At 40.5% G+C, this 18,823-nt stretch overlaps 6 protein-coding genes across 6 annotated transcripts in view; all 6 read right to left on the bottom strand.

Moving 5' to 3' along the window:
- Positions 1-2,170, bottom strand: part of LOC101291955 (putative F-box/LRR-repeat protein 23-like) — a 4,563-nt gene extending 2,393 nt beyond the window's left edge. Inside the window, exon 1 of the mRNA XM_004306367.1 lies at positions 1,878-2,170. Within this exon, the coding sequence (XP_004306415.1) occupies positions 1,878-2,170 (293 nt within the window). The remainder of the gene's footprint in view (positions 1-1,877) is intronic.
- A 1,104-nt stretch (positions 2,171-3,274) lies between these two features.
- On the bottom strand, positions 3,275-4,318 carry LOC101291660 (putative F-box/LRR-repeat protein 23-like). Its single transcript, XM_004306366.1, has 2 exons — positions 3,967-4,318; positions 3,275-3,720 (listed from the first exon to the last, which is right to left on the bottom strand). Exons 1-2 carry the CDS (start codon positions 4,316-4,318, stop codon positions 3,275-3,277), a joined length of 798 nt encoding a protein of 265 aa, XP_004306414.1.
- A 1,884-nt stretch (positions 4,319-6,202) lies between these two features.
- Positions 6,203-8,060, bottom strand: LOC101291369 (putative F-box/LRR-repeat protein 23-like). Its single transcript, XM_004306365.1, has 3 exons — positions 7,643-8,060; positions 7,242-7,571; positions 6,203-6,797 (listed from the first exon to the last, which is right to left on the bottom strand). Exons 1-3 carry the CDS (start codon positions 7,738-7,740, stop codon positions 6,203-6,205), a joined length of 1,023 nt encoding a protein of 340 aa, XP_004306413.1. The 5' UTR covers positions 7,741-8,060.
- Positions 7,808-9,509, bottom strand: LOC101297276 (putative F-box/LRR-repeat protein 23-like). Its single transcript, XM_004304660.1, has 2 exons — positions 9,305-9,509; positions 7,808-8,959 (listed from the first exon to the last, which is right to left on the bottom strand). Exons 1-2 carry the CDS (start codon positions 9,490-9,492, stop codon positions 8,242-8,244), a joined length of 906 nt encoding a protein of 301 aa, XP_004304708.1. The 5' UTR covers positions 9,493-9,509; the 3' UTR covers positions 7,808-8,241.
- Positions 9,510-9,520: 11 nt separating this feature from the next.
- On the bottom strand, positions 9,521-10,965 carry LOC101291083 (F-box protein SKIP19-like). The gene is made up of 3 exons (XM_004306364.1): positions 10,610-10,965; positions 9,614-10,102; positions 9,521-9,572 (listed from the first exon to the last, which is right to left on the bottom strand). Exons 1-3 carry the CDS (start codon positions 10,963-10,965, stop codon positions 9,521-9,523), a joined length of 897 nt encoding a protein of 298 aa, XP_004306412.1.
- A 984-nt stretch (positions 10,966-11,949) lies between these two features.
- LOC101290799 (probable leucine-rich repeat receptor-like protein kinase At2g33170-like) lies at positions 11,950-14,366 on the bottom strand. The gene is made up of 2 exons (XM_004306363.1): positions 13,443-14,366; positions 11,950-13,143 (listed from the first exon to the last, which is right to left on the bottom strand). The coding sequence occupies exons 1-2, from the start codon at positions 14,364-14,366 to the stop codon at positions 11,950-11,952; spliced, it is 2,118 nt and encodes a 705-aa protein (XP_004306411.1).
- Between the last annotated feature and the right edge of the window lie 4,457 nt (positions 14,367-18,823).

Here is an 18,823-nt window from a genome sequence, read left to right as displayed (position 1 = left end):
TTCAACGGTTTTAGTTTGACATAAGCTGGACCGTTCAAATCATTAAAACTAAATCAAACTTTTGAAAGTCTTAACGATCACCAAATCATATTAAATTTTGTAGAGGTGATCTACTCATATAGACCTAAGATATGAACGGTGGAGATGTAAAAATTCAATTGGGAAGTGGTGTAATGCCCTATCCCTAGAAAGTGACCAAAAATAGGGATCCCTCAATGGAAGGGGGCTGTATATATATATAAATGTCAGTTTGTTCTCATGCCTTTTGAAGACTATATATTTGTTTAATTTTTCGCGTTATTCAGTCTATACTTTTATTATGAAGAGGTTGTCCTCTTCTGCCTATATATATATATAATTTCAGTTTGCTCTCATGCCTTTTGAAGACTATATATTTGTTTAATTTTTCGCGTTATTCAGTCTATACTTTGAGGTTGTCCTCTTCTGCCTATGGTCATTTCAGTCTTTACTTTGAGGTTGTCCTCTTCTGCCTATGGTCATTCAACATAGAATGTACTTGATATGTAAGGTAACATTCTCTTTTCAGAATACTCAACCTTCCATGTAGTGTCTCTAAATATTTGTTCTTTTTTATCTATCTCAGTTCCGCTGCTCCTATTCGGTTTTCATGGATATTCCTACAGATGCATGATTGGACCTGTTTGTTATGGGATTTTGTAGGATTCTGGATGTACGAACTGATGGCTTCATGAGGTAGTTGTGGTGTGGACTTGATGAAGTGGCATGGATGCACTCTTAGTGATCGATTATGAGATTTCTCAAAAACTTTGTTTTAGGAGCTAGGGCTAGCTATTTATCTTGTTGGATTTATAAGAATGTTATATGTATCTTGTTGGATCACTTGGATGACTGCCTTATATTTTGAGGAATGTAGAGTATTAGTATTTCATTGGTTCAGGTCATCCTTCACCAGTCACCACTGTAGCGCCTAGGAGTCAGTATAGATGGCGCCTTATTATGGAGCGCTGTCTAGTTTTTCATTTGTTCATCACCCAAAAAAAACACATCAGTTAACAACAAAAACTCCGGAAATTTGATAGCATTAACTTCAAAACAGACGCAACATTCCAACAAGTAGCTATCCACTAGTCTGTATCATCATCTTTCATATATTCCCAGAATTCTTTCTTAACAATTCTATAAATGACAATATGCTCATAATCATCTGTAGAGTCCTCAGGAAGCCTCAGATTCTTAATTTGTTCAAAACATCTTGTTCGCAAATCTCCAAGATGTGAACCACCTTCACAACGGACGCGCCAACCGCAATCCCATGAATGAAGATGTATACATCGACAGAGTCACGGAGATCAAGTGACTCAAGACGCGGACAAGCTTCAAGAATGTCATGCATGTAAACCCTCATGGTTCAGCCAATTTCCAAAAAGCTGGAGGTTCTGTAAGCGATGCATTGTTCTGGCTATCGCAAATGCATCACGATTGTCATGCATTATGCAATAAGCCCCTTCCTGCTTGTTCCATCTAAAAGATCTCAAAAGAGGGCAAGAACGGCCAATCTCTTCAAGATATGTGTGTGCGGTGTAATTTCCGAAAGGGTTATAACTCCTTGGCGTGTATGAGATTTCAAGATCCTCCAACAGCGGAATCTTTGAAGCCACTTTACTCAGCCCCTCCATTGTTATGTAAGCTGGAAACACAATACTGAGGCCTCTGATTCCCCTGGAACTGTTGAAAGATGGTTATGGGTAAATATGTTTGCCGTTTCACAAAAACTAGATGCACTAAGTCAATATAAACATTCATCGAAATACACATATATAGAAATTGCAAAATGCAGAACCACATAATGCAAAATTTACGATAAATATATAAACCCTTAAGAAAGAATCGAATACCTATCAGTCATATGCTCAAGGAGCTCATCTGTGCCACAGTTCTTGATGCTGATATCCACGAGATTGCCAAAGCTAAGATGAATGGCGTGGTGGCACATCTTACGTGCGTTGAAGTAATCGAATTTGCGCAGATGCTCTTTTTCTTTGTCGGAAGTGAAATTTTCATCATCGATCTTTTGTTGGCTGAGTTGAATATCGAACTCCATGCGGATGGTGCGCCAAGTCATAGGGTCCTTGCAGATCCGGCGCCATGTCAGGCACACCCTCTGAGCTGTCTCTAGGATATCGAACATTGACAGATGTGACAGAATCGAAGCGGTGACGTGACGTCGTCCGGAAGGTCGATCCAGTTCCGGCAACCTTGCAGTGTTTTGTTTGAGGATTCTGACTCTGTTAGGGTTTGCTTCTTTGCTTCTCTGGGCCTATTCCTCAAGTTCCGGCGACGTCGCCGGGTTTTGGTGGAGGACCCGGCCATTGATAAGGCCGCTAGGGTTTCTTCTGAACCTTTATTGGGCCTGTTAACGTGAGTCAGTCTATGCAGTATTAGGATTGTGTATTTTCTGTATTGGTAGGAATATTTGGTAATATTCTTTTTTTTTTCTTTTTTTTTTTTTGATAAAATTTGGTAATAGCCTTGTGTAATTAGTTTCCTATTAAGGTTTTATGTAATCTTGTATATATGCTCCATTCTTGGAGGATGTTCAATATATCACAAAATTCATATTCTCTTGGAACCGTTTGACTATTTATTTCCATAGTTCTATGATCCACCATGATCAACTGAAGAAGAAAGGGTCTGGCGCAGCGGGCCATCTTAGAACAAGATCTGCGACAATGGAGTAATTTCTCCTTGACGGAAGACAAATTCTTCATCATTTACCAGCACCTTTGCTTAATCTGCAAAGTAGCATGAATAGGCTTTGTCACCTCTAATATGTAGTAACATTGTCTTTTATTGTAAAACTTGATCAGTTGCGCAAAAACAAAAAACCTTTACAATCTAAGGACAAGTAGTTTTTCTATGTATGCTTCAACTAGAGTCTACTTCCTTGAAAGTGCTATCTAGTTCCCCTTAAATTAACCACTTTTGAAGCAAGCTGGGGTATCGCTTCTTCCCGGCTACTAGTTTTAAATTTTCTTCTCAGAGTGGTTTGATTGAATAGGTTGCAATGACATTTTGACATTTTGTAACATGAATTGGTGATCGACCATCATATATAACGACAACCTGCTTTCCCACAATTAGATTCAGTTCAAGCAGAAGCTGATATAGCAGCAACTATTGACTAAATAACCCAAATTTATAATATGTTCTCAATACTTAAGCAGTACAAATTAACTGAAGTGCTTGGAGATTTGGAGACTGTTTCCGGCTATGTAATTATCCTTCCCAGTTCTTAGTTTCTTTTTTGCGCGGCAAGACGTTCATAGTCATGTGTAGAATCATGAGGAAGCCGCAAGTTTTCAATTTGGTCAATGCATCTTTGCAATTCTTCGCGCTCCGGATCCAGATCAATATGCCAACAATGACGCAGATCAAGTGACACAAGCAGCGGACAGCCATCAAGAATGGCGCGCAAGCCTTTGCTAGTGATCTTATCTCCCAAAAGATGGAGGTGGTGTAGACCATGCATTGTTTCTGCAATAGCAAGTGCATCGCCATCCCATCCATCAAAAAACCAGTCAGTGTTGTACTCCTTCAATTTCAGTGATTTCAAACGAGGGCAACAACGGCCAATCACTTCAAGATAGGCATGTCGTATGTGATTGAAGGGAGGATTATCGAATATGTAGTTGCCTTGTGATAGTTCAAGGTACTCCAACTGCGGGAGCTTCGGAGCCGCTTCAATCAGTCCATAATTTGTTATGTCAGAAAACTCAAAACAGAGCCGCTTGATTCCCTACAACTATTGGAAAAGGGTTAATTTATCCAAAAAAAAAAACACAGGAAAAGGTTTATATATGAATGAACATGGGTACAACTCGAACAAGATCCAAAATCCAAAATCCAAATCAACATAAACACTTACTGATGACGATATTAGATAATAAAAAAACTTCAACATGCATATAACTTGTAGAAAATTACAGTACCTATCAGTGATATACTTGAGGAGATCATCGGAGCCAAAGTTGTGCACACTGATATTGACGAGGTTGCCACAGGTGAGATCAATGGCTTTCCTACACATCCTGTCCATGGGGTATCGTGAGGGCAACTTGCCATAAACCGAAACATCGCAGATGTCGATGGTGTGCCACATTCTAGATTCCTTGCAGATTCTGCGCCATGTCGTACACACGTTCAGAGCGGTCACCAGGATCTCGATCGTTCCCAGCCGTAATAGTATCGAAGCGGTGACGTCTTCTGGGAGGTCGATCCAGCTCCGGGGGTTTTGATTTCCGTCTTGCCGCTCGGTTTTGTTTGAGGGTTCGGCCATTGGTAGGGTTTGCTTGTTTAGGACACCCTCCCAAACTTGTTGGAGGTTTTATTTGTAGTCGATATGGTTCTCTCTTTGACTGTAGCATTCATTCATAGTTATCAGGATCATTTAAATATAAAAAAATTATGCAAATTATTATTATTTTTTGGAACAAAATTATGTAAATTAAGGATTGTATATGCTGTGGTGATTCATGCTCACTTTAGCTGATGAAGTTTGTTTTTCTAAAAATAGCATGCACCAAAGTTACTGCAAGTCAGCCTGGAAAGCATGCATACAAGGAGCTAGACATTCAGAAAATCCCATTTAAAAAAAAAAAAATTATACATGCATGCTTTCATCAATATCTATTAAATGATTCAAAAATATATCTGATCTATATCTAGCCTAGATCATTCAATCATCATTAATCTTTATAATATATTCTCTGAATCGTCTTTCAACAATTTCATGAATGCCAATATGCTCATTGTCATCTGTAGAATCGTCAGGAAGCCGCAGTTTTTTTATTTGTTCAAAACATCTTCTTTTCAAATCTTCCGAGCAACCTTCAAGCCTGGCGCCGTACCATCCCCATCCCTCACTATTCAGATGCCGAAGATGTATACATTGACGGCGATCAAGTGACTCAAGACGGGGGACAACCTTCAAGAATGGCATGCAAACCTTTATAGGTCAACCAATTTCCACAAAGCTGGAGGTTTTGTAAGCGATGCATTGTTCCGGTTATGGCAAATGCATCACCATTGTCTTTGCCTGTGAAGAAATTCTCTTGGTACTTGTTTAATTTCAAAGATTTCAAAAAGGGCAAAAATGGCCAAAGATTTTAAGATATTTAGAGCCGTCCTCTTCGGTGTATAGACTACTCTGTGGAGTGTAAGAGATTTCAAGATCCTCCAACAGTGGAAGCTTCGAAGCCACTTTATTCAGTCCCTCCGTTGTTATCCAATCTGAAAACACATTACTTAGACGTCTGATTCCCCTCGAACTATTGAAAAGATGAATATGTTAGTCATTACAAATAAATGGCACTAGCTTGAACAAAATCTACTTCAACCATAAATAAGAAACATGAAAAATCCAAAATGCAGAATTATATTATATATAATTCTAAAAAAGAAATTGAATACCTATCAGTCGTATACTGAAGGAGATCATCTGAGCCACAGTTCTTGATATTGATATCTACGAGATTGCCACAGCCAAGATGAATGGCGTGGTGTCACATCTTATGTGCATTCAAGTTATGGAACTTACGCAGATGCTCTTTTTCTTTGTCGGAAGTGAAATTTCCATCGATCTTTTGTTGGCTGATCAGTTGAATATCGAACTCCATGCAAATGGTACGCCACGTCAGAGGGTCCTTGCAGATCTGGCGCCATGTCAGGCACACCCTCTGAGCTGTCTCTAGGATATCGAACATTGACAGACGTGACAGAATCGAAGCGGTGACGTGACGTCGTCCGGAAGGTCGATCCAGTTCCGGCAACCTTGCAGTGTTTTGTTTGAGGATTCTGACTTTGATAGGGTTTGTTTCTTTGCTTCTCTGGGCCTATTCCTCAAGTTCCGGCGAAGTCGCCGGGTTTTGTTTGAGGAGTCGACCATTGATAAGGCCGCTAGGGTTTGTTTCTTTGCTTTCGAGTGTGTAGGTGGTTATAGACAGCGTTTGTTGAAAACTTCTGGGCCATTGTTGGGCCCTTAATTATTAAGGCTCTGGTGGAGACACAGAAATACAATATCCTTGCTACGTGCAACCTTTCTCTAACAACACACACAACACAAAGGCAACAACACCACTTTATAGACCATTGGGATGGATGAAGGCTACAGGCCAACAGCAGCAGCAGCTAGTTCAGGACTCCATTCTCTTGACCTTAAAGCTCAAGCCATAAACTGAAAGAAAGCGTCAAACTCATGAACATGGCCACCATTCCAGGGGAAAAATTGACCTTCATCTTCCATGGCGGACAATTGGTCATAATCTAAGACTTCATCATTAGTTGGTAAGTGCATAATCGAAGCATCACACTCATAATCATCAGTTGAATCATGAGGAAGCCGTAGGAATTTAATTCGTTCAGCCAATCTTTTCTGCATATCTTCCTCCAGATTAAGATTGTAACACTGGCGCAGATCAAGTGACTCAAGTAGAGGACAACCATCAAGTATAGCCTGCAGGCCATCGTTATCCAGCTTATTGGCAAAAATCTGGAGGTGGCGTAAATTGTGCGTTGTTCCTGCTATGGCAAGTGCATGCGCGTTCCACACCTGACTGGCGAAACTGTACCACCAGCAGTTATATTTCAGTGATTTCAAAAGAGGACAAGAGGCCCCAATCACTTCTAGAGTTTCAGGTGAGAGCGGGCAACGTGAAAGTTCAAGCTCCTCCAACAGCGGAAGTCTTGAAGACACTGCACTCAATCCCTCACTTGTTATATTGGAACGCACAAGTCGTAGACATTTGATTTCACTTGAACTATTGAAGCTCATAACAGAAATAGAGAATACATTAGCATGGCGATTAGGCTCGAGGGAATTTTACAACTCCAATTCATCGAAAATGAACATAATTAATCAACATATATATGGAAATTCCAATGTATGATACTCTATAAAGATACATAACCTGGCACAATGGAAAACATAACTTAGCAGAAATGTATGATCAAGATAACAAACTATATTACACTGAAACTGATAAGAACAGATACTACACTTGATCTTAGACAAAAAGCCAAGAAAACTATACAAACTATATTTTCTCTTCTTCTCAAAAAAAAAAAACAAAAAAAAAAAGAATAACAAACTATATATACAACCTCAAAATCCACAATGCAAAACATAACTTAGTAGAAATGTATCTGTACTTCAACAAACATGACACAACTGAACTCTAAATTCCGAACAGTTAAAACAATACCTGTCAGTGATGTACTTGAGGAGCTCACTGTAGGCGAAGAAATCGAGATTGATACTGGCCAACTTGCCAGCGCTCCTATCAACGACGTGGCGGCACATCTTGGCCAAGTCTTTGACTCTGTGCAAATCATCGTAGCGGAAATCGACGACACGCCACATGAGAGGGTCCTTGCAGACTTTGTGCCACGTCTTGCAGTCCATCTGACCCGTCTCGAGGATGTCGACGGCTCCGAGACGGGAGAGGATCGACGCCGTGACGTCGTGCGGGAGCTGCGTCCAGTCTCGGACATGCTCCTTCTGGAGAGGAAGGTGAGGACATCTGACTGTGAATCTGAAAAATTGTGAGTTTAGAGATGTGGATGTGGCAGTTGCTTTCGGCCAAGTTACAAGTATACTACGAACCTGTGTGGTCCTAAGTGAATACGAGGACAAAGATATTTATGATCATGTAGATTGAGTGGAGCAGACTGCAGAGCTATGATTGCTGACGTCAGCACCATTCTGGTCCAGCGTCGACACCGTAACCAAAAATATTTATGCTCCAACCGTCGGAGATGCTCTACATGTAGATCTAACAGTGATAAAAATCTCCATTGATAAAATTATTACACGGCAAAGAAATGCAGATATAGTTATGAGAATATCACAAAGCAAAGACACATACAAGAAAATAACGAATATAAAAATAAAAAAAAGTCCCAAAAGAGCTAAACGTGAACCCTAGCATGATGAAAAAAGAACCCAAGTCTGATAAAGGCCGTGCTGCAAAACAAGATCTCAAGTGATAACTGCTTCCCAAGGAGGAAAGTGCAAAAGTTCCTCGTAAATCGACCTTTCTCGACCAAAAACATGCAATAAGATCACCATAACTACCGACGCCTTATGTAGAGAAATTCAACGTCACTTGGATGCTTGAAGCTTTTTGTTCCTGGAGTTCCGAATGCTAAAAGACCATATCATCACTTAGATAGTCTGGATAATCATCAAAATCATCAAAATAGTCAGAATAATCCCTTATGCATCCCTTCCCAAAGTCCAAAAAATTCCATATCTTCCTGATCAAGTCCAAGAAGGTCTTCCAGTGGAGGTTTAGAGTAATAATCATCATACCAATCACTATCATCCGAGGAGAAACCACAATAAATACCATAGCCATTTTCATCGTAATCCTTATCCATTCTGGGAAATCCAATCAGGTCAGATATACCAAACTTACGTGGGGATCCGCCATAACCACGAACAGTGAAACGGAAGTCATAGTCGGCAAAGGAATCACGAGGAAGCCATAACTTTTTTATTTGCTCAGAACATCTTTTTCCCAAAGGACCCTTCAGATTAAGGTTATAACAATATCGCAAGTCCAGTGACTCGAGCTGAGGACAACCATCAAGAATTGCCTTCAAGCCCTCATTAGTCAGCTCATTCCCAAAAAGCTGAAGGTGGTGTAAACCGTGCATTGTTCTTGCAATAGCAAATGCTTCCTCATTTTTCTTTGTATGAGCAATGACATCATCATATTCAGCATCTGTTAGCCGATTCAATTTAAACGATTTCAGAAGAGGGCAAGAGCACCCAACCACTTCTAGAGATTTGCTTGAGAGTCGGCATAATGAAATTTCAAGGTCCTCCAGCAGTGGAAGTTTCTTAGCCACTTCAATCAATCCTTCATCTGATATTCTCTTGCAAAGTGCTAGTCGGAGGCGTTTGATTCTGCTTGAACTATTGAAAGATATGGATAAGTCAGTCCTTGTATAAACACCAAAATGGACTCAAAGAATACTAATCACTAAAACATATGGAAAACAATACATGCACTTATGTAGATGTGTTTTACTTGTGTGTATGCCAAGGAGAATACACACACAAAGAAAAACCTAAATACCTAATGACGACAACATTCACTATATGGATGAGCCAAGTTAAGAAATTAGTAAAAATTTTCAGTAATGCAGCCAAATACCAAGCAGTTTTGAGTCCAATCAATAGAGTATCAAAGGAAAAATAAAAACATTTTAAAAAGTGTGGTTGAAGTGTTCACCCACCATAAGAAGAAAAAAGAAATACCTGTCAGTGATGTACTTGAGGAGCCGATTGGTGCCAAAATGGTCGATACTGATATCAACCAAATTACCACAGCTACGATCAATTGCATAGCAACACATCTTAACCAAGTCATAGCACTCGTAGCCACGATTTCGCATATCAATGGTGTGCCACATAATTGGGTCCTTGCAGATTTGGCGCCACTTCATGCAAACCTTCTGAGCATTCTCTAAGATATCAATTGTTCCAAGCCGTGACAGTATTGACAAGGTAACATTGTCCGGGAGTTCTGTCCATTTAAAGCAGAAATGGTCAGATTCAGCAGCAAACCCTTTTCCCTTGGTGGAATCATGAGGAAGCCACAATTCTTTGATTTTTTCAAGTCGAACTCCCAAATCTCCACCCATATTAAGACTGAAACAAAGGCGCAGATCAAGTGACTCAAGATGAGCACAACAATCAAGAATTTTTCTCAAGCCATCATCCGTAAGCTTATTCCCGTAAAGCTGGAGGTGGTGTAAACCACGCATTGATCTTGCTATAGCCAGCGCATCTAGATCATCTTCAACTTGTGATGGTGTATCATCATCATACCAATCCTCCATCTCTGCAATTGTACACCACTCTTTGTTCAACTTGAATGATTTCAAAAGGGGGCAAGAGCGACCAACCACATTTACAGCTTCATGCGAGATATTAAAGCACAATGTAATCTCAAGCTCCTCCAACAGGGGAAGTTTGGAAGCCACTTTCACCAATCCCTGAGTTGTTATATCATACTCACAAGACAGTAGTCGGAGGTGCCTGATGCTACTCGAACTACAAAAGGTTTCAGAAATCTATGTCAGCCGCTATCAAGGCATTTCCACAAAAGTATTCCAACACACATTTACATACATTACATGTGCTCCAAACTTCTAAGCAAATCACAGAGAAACCAAATCTTCAAAAGCTATGCCACCTCATGAAATGGTTAACAATCTACATACAATCCAAAAAGCGCGAATCAGTCATATTTTCCAGTATTATCTACAAAAGAGTGTACCACCGCACAACCATTTGAAAAATGAAACCTCAAGCATAAATCATTAGACTGATCAGAAAACAAGAAACAGAGCAAATTTCTGCTGCAAGTATGATCATCCACTGCTAATATACACAGTTCTATTCCGAATACGAGTAATATACACCTTTAATTGCTACATGATGAAACAACTTTCTATATTTCAACACAAATTGAAACAAAGATTGATGAACAAAACTCGGAAACAGAAAAGTTCACAGCCAAACAAACAATACTAATCGGAAAACACTGAAAATGGCGACCTGTCTGTGATGTACTTGAGGAGGTCATCGGTGCCGAAATGCTCGACGGTGATGTCGACCAACTCGCCGGCGCTTCGATCAACGGCGTGGCGGCACATGCTCGCCAGCTCGTCCATCTCGTGGTGCCTGCCGTCGTTTCGCATATCGATTCTGCGCCACATGAGAGGGTCCTTGCAGATTTTGTGCCATTTCGTGCACACCATCTGAGCACTCTCCAGAAGCCCGATCGCGCCGACACGTGTCAGGATCGCCGCCGTGACGTCGTCGGGGATTTCGAGCCAGTTTCGGCGTTTGACGACCCAAACGGATTTCGGCGGTGGCCGGATGGGCTGCTTGTGCTTTTTCTTGCCGCCCATTTTTGGGGAAATGGGAGTGAAATTGTAGGGTTTACAGTTGTGAGTAACTGTGTAAAAACTGTGCTGGTTTTTATAGTGATCGGTGGAAAAAAAATAAAAATAAAAAAAAGGTATTTGGGCCGTGGGTATATGAGTTATGGGCCTTGTTGGCAATGGAATGCGATCATGATGGGTTTGGGAAGGATACGATTCTATATGGAATGGAAACATTGTCCATTTCAAATCTATACACCAAATTTTGGATTTCACATCTTTTACCTCATTACTTTTGATTCAATAACACATCCCGAAATGAATTATTTTCCTTTAAAATGAAACCAATTAATATCAAATTACAATTGAAATCAAAACTCATCTATCTCATATTTGATCTAATAGTTTGGTACCATTTAGTCTAGTGACATAAGTCGTATTTGTAAGTGTTAAGAGTTGTGAAACTACGTTCTCATACTACAATCAGAGTCTTTTCAAACTAGATTAGCATCACAGCCTATTACTAGGCTACAATTTGTTTCTTCCTACTTACACTAGGTTAAAGCAGCCTTGCCAAGATGGGTCTTAGAAAGATAGTAGAGCCTTTTTTTTTAGATGACCAGAGGACATACTAAATACCCACACTCCTATTCAATCATAAGGAAAAGATAATACATTGAGCAAACTCGAACGGACATGAAACTTAACTACTAAAAAAGAAAACAATTAAAAAATAAAAATAAAAACTTGACAACCGATGGTTCTTGATTGTGTACCGATCATCATAGTTAGCTGTAATAAATTTGAGATCACGCGGTTTTTTTCAAGGCTTTCTACGGGTGGTCTTGTTAGACCATTTTCTTCTCTCTACCACTAAAAATAGATTAAGATTTAACTCCCAGTTTCAAATACAACAAAAAAGGGAAATGCAGCAGAAAACAAATCAAAGGTGATGGAACCTAAACAAAGTAACCAACAATTTCACGTTTGTCTTTCTTCGTAGACAAGCCACTATTTCCGTGTGACTACCAAAATGAGCCTATCTTTCATGTCGTCGACAAACTTGAAATAGACGTGTCTCCATGACTTCTTTAGCACCAAACTGCCAAAAACAACCCAAAATCCCATAATGAACCCCATCGAAGTGCTTGCATAGAACCATATCTTTCCAGACCCTTCTTCATCTTCATCGCCTGCATCTTCTTTAACTTCTGGATTCCCATCAGGGGATGATGAGCACTGAGTTGTCAACGGAGCGCCACAGAGACCCAGATTTCCTTCAAATAAAGTTGGATCATTGAAGGTTTGGAATTGGTTAGCGGATGGGATTGCCCCAGACAAGTTCAGTTTGCTCAGCGAAGTCATAAAGGTCATGCTTTTAGGAATTGGACCCTGAAGATTGTTACAGGAAAGATCAAGTGCCTGTAACCTTTGTAAGCTTCCAATATCCTCCGGTATCTTTCCTGTCAATAGATTCCGAGATAAATTCAAGCAACCCAAGTTGGATAGGTTTCTCATCTCTTCTGGTATATTGCCGGATATCATGTTGCTTGAGAGATCGATGGTGTTTACAAGGGGTAGAATAGTAGTGTATTCATATTCTACGCCTTTCGGATCCAAATCAATATGCCATAGATCCATACCAGAAGGAAATGGCTGAGGCATGCCACTTAACTTTGTCAACTGCGTCAAATTACCTAGGCATATTGGGACAGATCCTGATAGATTATTTTGAGACAGGTCTAAGACATGAAGAGAATCGAGAGTGCACAGTTGTCGAGGTATACTACCCAAGAACTTGTTCTCTCCAAGAAGTAAAATTCCCAAGGAATGTAGGTCTTCTCCAATCCACTCTGGTATGGTTCCGGAGAACTGGTTCCCTCCAAGATCGAGTGTGTACAAGTTTCGACAGTTTTGCAAGGACGGTCCAAGCTCCCCAGAAAGATTATTATTACTTAATCTCAACCAGAAAAGTGAAGGTTGCTGAGAGCACAAACTTGGTGGAATTTGACCAGATAGATTGTTATTGGAAAGATCTATAGTCGACATTCCTTTTGAACCTTGCCAATCCTTGGGGATACTTCCGGATAAAAAGTTCCTTGAGAGATCAATAGAGCCCAACATTGGCAATGTAGTTAGTGAATGGGGAATGCTACCACTTAGATTATTCCTAGAAAGGTCTAGGCTATACAGTGATGACATCTCCTGGCCAATGTTCAATGGAATTGATCTTGAAAATCTATTGTTTCCCAAGTATAGGTATGATACATTTGGGCAAAGTGGAATGGAACCCTCCAAGGAGTTGTTTTCCAGATTAACGAATGCACCCAGCTGATCCAAGTTGGGAAGCTTTCCTCTTACTGGTTATTAGAGAGATCCAACCAACCCAAGTGTGGTGAGTTTCTCCAAAACCACTCGGGTATTGTATCTGAAATTCCTACATTTGAGAGAATTATATAAACGATGAACTGGCTTCTAAGCCATGCTGGAAATGTAGGACTTACAAATTTGCAATCACGGATACTGATACTGATGAAAGGTGCACTGAAGGAAGGAGTCCACTCTTGACTGAAGTTGAAAACCAGAGACTTCGATGATAATTGAAGATTAGACAATCTTGTGAGGTTTTCAAAATGACTCTCACTTATGATGCCTTCCCATTGATTAGACCAGAGATTCAGGAAACCTAATTCTCTAAGTTGTCCAATACTCTTTGGAATGAGACCATTAATCATGTTGAAGGAAAGGTCTAGGATATTCAAATGTGACAGATTTCCTACTGACACAGGAAGTGGACCAGATATTTTGTTTTCGGATAGGTCCAATGTTTCCAGGTTGATAAGATTTCCTATTGATGCTGGGAGTGAACCGGAGATTGAGTTTTTTGAAAGGTCTAGGGTCCTCAACTGTAAAAGATTTCCAAGATGAGGTGGGAACAATCCTACAAAACCCGAGTCGGAGAGGTCAAGGTACCTCAACTTCTGGAGTGAACCTATGAAACTTGGGATGGGAATACTTTTGAAAGTATTGCCACTCAAGTCCAAGTAGTTTAAGGCTGTTAGATTAACTAAAGAAGCAGATAGCTCACCACCTAAGCATGCCGACATGGGAGCATCAGGTGCTGGATTATCACTTCCCTCTCCACAGATGTTGCTAAGGTCAAGCTGGATAACATGGCTGGTTTGGTTGCTGCACCGTATGCTCGTCCACTTGTAGCAGTCTTCCCCTATCCAAGATGAAAGTCCGGGTAAAGAATCACCAAGGCTGCGTTTGAATTCAAGAAGGGCTTTCCGCTCCTCCTCAAAGCAAGCCATACTGAAATTTTTTGCACCAGAGTTGGTCAAACTGGCTCTTAAGGGAACAGATACAGTTAACGAAATGAGGAAAACAGGTAAAAGAAGTCGAAAGCTGGTTTTGCTGCTAGCCATTGCCTCTCAAGAAAAAGGGAGGAGATATATTGAATCAAGTGTGTGGGCTCTAATGAACTTGATCTGCTCTATTTATAAGAAAGAAGATAAACTTCCTCTAGCTCAACCCTTCACCTATCAGCAGCCGGCCATCCATACAAACTTTTCTTAATCTTTTGGGAAAAGTCCGGGTTGGGAGGACACTATTTCCTCGTTAATTCATCTTGAAGATCTGTCCTTTCATTGATCAAGCACAAGTTTTCAATCCCATTGACCCATTTTTCCTTTCTTTTGTTTCTATATTCATCTCACCTGCTTTGTTTATTATGCAATTTTTCGCCTGCACTTGCCATCAACCTCGGTACCTCAACTTGTGTGACCTGCCATGTACATGGTCTTGCAACTAGGAATTAAGTACACCGCAGGTGGGAGTTAATTAGGGACTTGGGGTCTTGTTTTGACTCGGTCTTGTTTCTCAATATATCATTTCGCAGAAAACACAGTAGAAACTTCCTTGATCATCTAAGAATTACTAGTGCTACCCCTGAAGACGTTGGCTGATCATCATCATCACATCATTCCATAGATAAATTGTTTACGTAAAAGCTGAATCAGCTTGTACAAGCACCATAACGAAGCTATCCTGCTGTGGAAATTTGAAGCTTGGATAATGAGAGCAAGGCCAAAACTGTGGCAGCTACTTCCCCCCTCCGTTCAGAGAGCATGTTTAACTTGAAATAAGAGCAGCATATTCTGAAACACATATCTCAAGCACCAAAGAACAACAATCACAAAGAGAAGGACTTTCATTGCTGCTCATTTGTTTTTAATACATTCACGACCAGTCTGTTAGACTGACTCCGAATTTCACTGAAAAATGGTACATGTTCAAGCCAACACCTTCCCAAAAAAAATGTGAGAAGTTGGAAGAGAGTTGGACAGAACCGTACTTCCTCTTGAGATAAGCTGTATTCAGACTGAATGTTGGACAGAACCGTACTTCATTTTGTTCTTGCAGTCAACAACTACTTAATTTGAATGTTGCCGTTGGAGTGTTGTGGTAGACGTTAGTTTGAGCTGTTTTCTCCATCATGCTTTTTATTTGAATTTCGAAACCTGGATTTGGATGGTAAGGTGGCCATGGAAATATTGATAGTGATCATGTTGATCTCAATAACTGCAAAACCAGTTGCAGATATCTCAACATTGTGTTGGAAAAGAAGTGGCTGCCTAATACAAGGCCGACGAATAATTGGTTATCCCAGGATCTAACTTTCTCACCCCTCATGTGATTAGCGGAAATAACAACAACAAAAAGACACAATATTTAACGAGGTTCGGCAAATGTGCCTACGTCCTCGGGACAACAGTATTACTTTTTTCCACCATACTAAATAATGAGATTTTAAGAAACCACCTCACTCGAGACTAACTAAAATAGTAACACACATCTCTCTCTCAAGAGGAATTTTCTTCTCACTAAACTCTCAAGTGAGAATCGCACTACTACTATCACACAAACTCTCTCTAGCTAGTTTGTGTCTCTGCCTTTGATCTCGAACAAGGAAGTCCGGATGCCTTTGTTCTGCCGCCTAATGCCTTTATATAAGCATTGCTCCATGCATCTATCATGCAATACATGCACGTAAGGTGAAATGAACCAAAGTCAAGTTTTCTTCCTCTTTTCATGGTTCAATGCTTGTAGGCTTATAAATGCATGTCTTCCTTCATTTTCAAAAATATCTGTCACCTCCCACCTAGGCTTGTAGGTTTGTTTCTTACCTCTCAAAGTTTGCTGCAACAACATTCAACAAATGCTGCATCCTATAACTATACCATGCAGCTATAGCATTCTTCAATTGATGGGTCACCAAAGCAATAGTTCTTCTTGCTTTCCTCATGTGTAATCCAACACATGGTTTCTCACCTCCATTGAGGGACCAACCCAACACATTGGAATTCATTTTGAGCGAGGAGGAGATCCCGCGGCTTCTACTCGATATTTTCTTACCATGTTTTCTTCTGGGGTGGGTGCATTGAGCAGAATGAGGGTTGGCATTCCATTCTGATTGCCAAACACAGAAGAGCCATAAGAACTAGACTAGAACTTTACCATGGAGAACCATTGACCGGACGTTGGCCCTGAAATACTTGGTTCGTTAGCCCTAAACTAGGCTAACTAGCTGCTGCACCATGAATACACTCCATTCGTACATTAATTCTACATACCTGTTAACCTGTACAAGTTCAATTGATACACCCCGAACCTAGTAAGTAACTTTATATTGTGATTTCCGGTTTATTGGTAGCTAATCAATTCGGAAATTCATTATACTATCCTTAATAGAGGTGGTTTAGTCGAGTTCATAGATTTTTAGTTACCCGAATAAGAGTCGTAGGTAAAGGTTCTAGCTAAATAATAAGGCTTCTTATATGTGGGCTGGGGTATTTTAAGTGAGGCCCGGTTATGTTAGGGATTAAAGAAAAAAAAAAAGAGAAGAAGGAGTCAACCACTCTCTCCACTCTCTCTCCCCGACCCCGACTCCGACCCCGTCCTATTCTCCTTGGCGGAGCGCCGCCGTCCGGCCACAGCAGACCCCCGCGTCGGTTCCATTCGGCAGCTGGGACGTCGCTCATCCTTCCTAGGTTGGTAGCCGGCCTCATCTCGCCGGCAGCGGCTCACAGTGGCACTGTGAAGGCCGTTGGTTTTGTAAGCCGGAACTTTCTTCTCCGGCCACCGATTCAAGGTATCTTTGGGGGGGTTTTTGTAGCTCTTTGATTAGTCTTTCAACCACCCAAAAGAGGTAGAACGATTTGGAGTATAGGGCAAATCGGAGCTCTTGAGTTCTTAAGTTTATAATGAGTTTTCCGGCCAAATCTTTGAATTCTAGAGTTTGTGTTAGTCATGATTGTTGTTATGCTTGATGAGAGGAAGAGTTTGATGTATGCCTTGTTAATTTTGGTTGAAGTTGATATAGTGGTGGTGGTTGACCGCCACTGCCGGCGGTTGACCGCCACAGCCGGTGACTGCTGCCGGTTTTGGTGGTGGTTTTGAGTAATTTTGGATGATTTCTAGAAGGGATAAATGTTGTTGTATTGTATGGTGATTTTTGGTGAAGAGTGTTTGGAATTTGGGATAGTTTTGATGGCTCCATGGGTGAGAGATGAGTGGTATTGAAGTATTGGAAATATTGGTGAGTGTTAGTAGAAATTTAGAAAAGTTTAAGTCGATTTTGGTGAAAGAATAGAGGTGAGCCTCATCCTTGGGAATTTCCATGTTGGTGCTTAAGTGGTAGAACGTTGAGGAAAAATTGGAGACGGTTAGTAAAAATGGTTAGAGTTCTCCTTAGTTTTTAGAGAGTGTAGAGTGAGGGTAGATGACATTGCCCTATTTTGTTAATTGTATATTCTTGTACTATTTTGTCTCGGATCTTAAATCTCGTTTTGTACAGGACGAGAGGAGACACCACGTGAGGAGGGCTCTGACCGACGTCAGGCTTAGCCGTCTATACTGTGAGTGGACATTTTATTTTTAAAGGAGTATGCATGCATGATTGTTTAGAAAATCATCACTAATTTTCTGAGTTGATATTATTATTTCTTCTATGAAGGGATCTTGAAAATGATTTGAGTTATTCTATTTTAAGCATGTTAACGTGTGAGACACGTTGAATTTAATTAACTATATTGCTCTTAGAACTTTTCCAAGTACGGTTGGGAATCGTACTTATATTTTATTTATGAGTTTCGAGGAAACTCATATGATTTATATTTTCCTTATGCTATATTCTTAGAATATATATGATGTCAATGCTAGCATGTCGTTCCACCTTTCGAGGTGATGTGACACCCACGTTTCAAGTGGGGTCACGCAAGCCCTTTCCACCATAGTGGTGATGTGATGTAGCCGGCGACATCACGCAAGCCTTGTGCCCTATCCGTCAACTCGACGTGAAGGTACAGGGAGTATGGGAGTATTATGCCTGGGAGGCAACCGAGTCTGGGAGACTCACTTATATGGCCATATAGGATATTCTATTTATTTTTCTTATTGTTTTATGACTAGCGGGGCTAGTGGGAATTTCGGTTGAGCTTATAATATCTGCATGCATGAAAATTCTTGGTTTCCGTATAAATGGAAAAGCATATAAAATTTTGATTTAGCATCATTATGCTCTTGGATACTTATTTAATTAGTTTGTTTTTCGTCCACTCACGCTAACGTTTTTAAATGCTTTTCCCTGGGCCCTTTGTTTTCAAATGCCCAGATTGCAGAGCTCCTGTTCGGTTTCACTAGGAGTTGAGGCATAGTTTTCCCGCTGCACCTTGTTGACCGTAGGTTACCTGTTAACCTATGTGTAGTGTTATATTTCCTTCTTGTAGAGCTCTGATGACCATGGGATTATGTGTATTAAGTTAAAGTGTTTATTTTTCTACTTAGGTCCATGACCCACGTAGAGAGAGTTTAATCTTAGTTG

This window comes from Fragaria vesca, linkage group LG6 (genome assembly GCF_000184155.1).
Source record: "Fragaria vesca subsp. vesca linkage group LG6, FraVesHawaii_1.0, whole genome shotgun sequence".
NCBI lineage: Eukaryota > Viridiplantae > Streptophyta > Magnoliopsida > Rosales > Rosaceae > Fragaria > Fragaria vesca.
Note: the sequence above shows the minus strand (reverse complement) of the source record. Positions and strands in the feature narration are given on the sequence as shown.

Excerpts from the sequence above, each read along its gene's own strand:
- LOC101291660 (XM_004306366.1), bottom strand. The coding sequence starts at position 4,318 with ATGGCCGAACCCTCAAACAAAACCGAGCGGCAAGACGGAAATCAAAAC. Across the intron at positions 3,721-3,966 it reads GTATATCACTGATAGGTACT|CGGCTCCGAAGCTCCCGCAG; the intron begins GTAATTTTCTAC and ends GACTGATTGAAG.
- LOC101291369 (XM_004306365.1), bottom strand. The coding sequence starts at position 7,740 with ATGGTGCTGACGTCAGCAATCATAGCTCTGCAGTCTGCTCCACTCAAT. Across the intron at positions 7,572-7,642 it reads ATTCACTTAGGACCACACAG|ATTCACAGTCAGATGTCCTC; the intron begins GTTCGTAGTATA and ends ACAATTTTTCAG. Across the intron at positions 6,798-7,241 it reads CTCAAGTACATCACTGACAG|TTCAAGTGAAATCAAATGTC; the intron begins GTATTGTTTTAA and ends GAGCTTCAATAG.
- LOC101297276 (XM_004304660.1), bottom strand. The coding sequence starts at position 9,492 with ATGAAGTGGCGCCAAATCTGCAAGGACCCAATTATGTGGCACACCATT. Across the intron at positions 8,960-9,304 it reads CTCAAGTACATCACTGACAG|TTCAAGCAGAATCAAACGCC; the intron begins GTATTTCTTTTT and ends ATCTTTCAATAG.
- LOC101291083 (XM_004306364.1), bottom strand. The coding sequence starts at position 10,965 with ATGGGCGGCAAGAAAAAGCACAAGCAGCCCATCCGGCCACCGCCGAAA. Across the intron at positions 10,103-10,609 it reads CTCAAGTACATCACAGACAG|TTCGAGTAGCATCAGGCACC; the intron begins GTCGCCATTTTC and ends AACCTTTTGTAG. Across the intron at positions 9,573-9,613 it reads GATTCCACCAAGGGAAAAGG|AACTCCCGGACAATGTTACC; the intron begins GTTTGCTGCTGA and ends TTAAATGGACAG.
- LOC101290799 (XM_004306363.1), bottom strand. The coding sequence starts at position 14,366 with ATGGCTAGCAGCAAAACCAGCTTTCGACTTCTTTTACCTGTTTTCCTC. Across the intron at positions 13,144-13,442 it reads GTATCCGTGATTGCAAATTT|GAGATGTCATCACTGTATAG; the intron begins GTAAGTCCTACA and ends AACATTGGCCAG.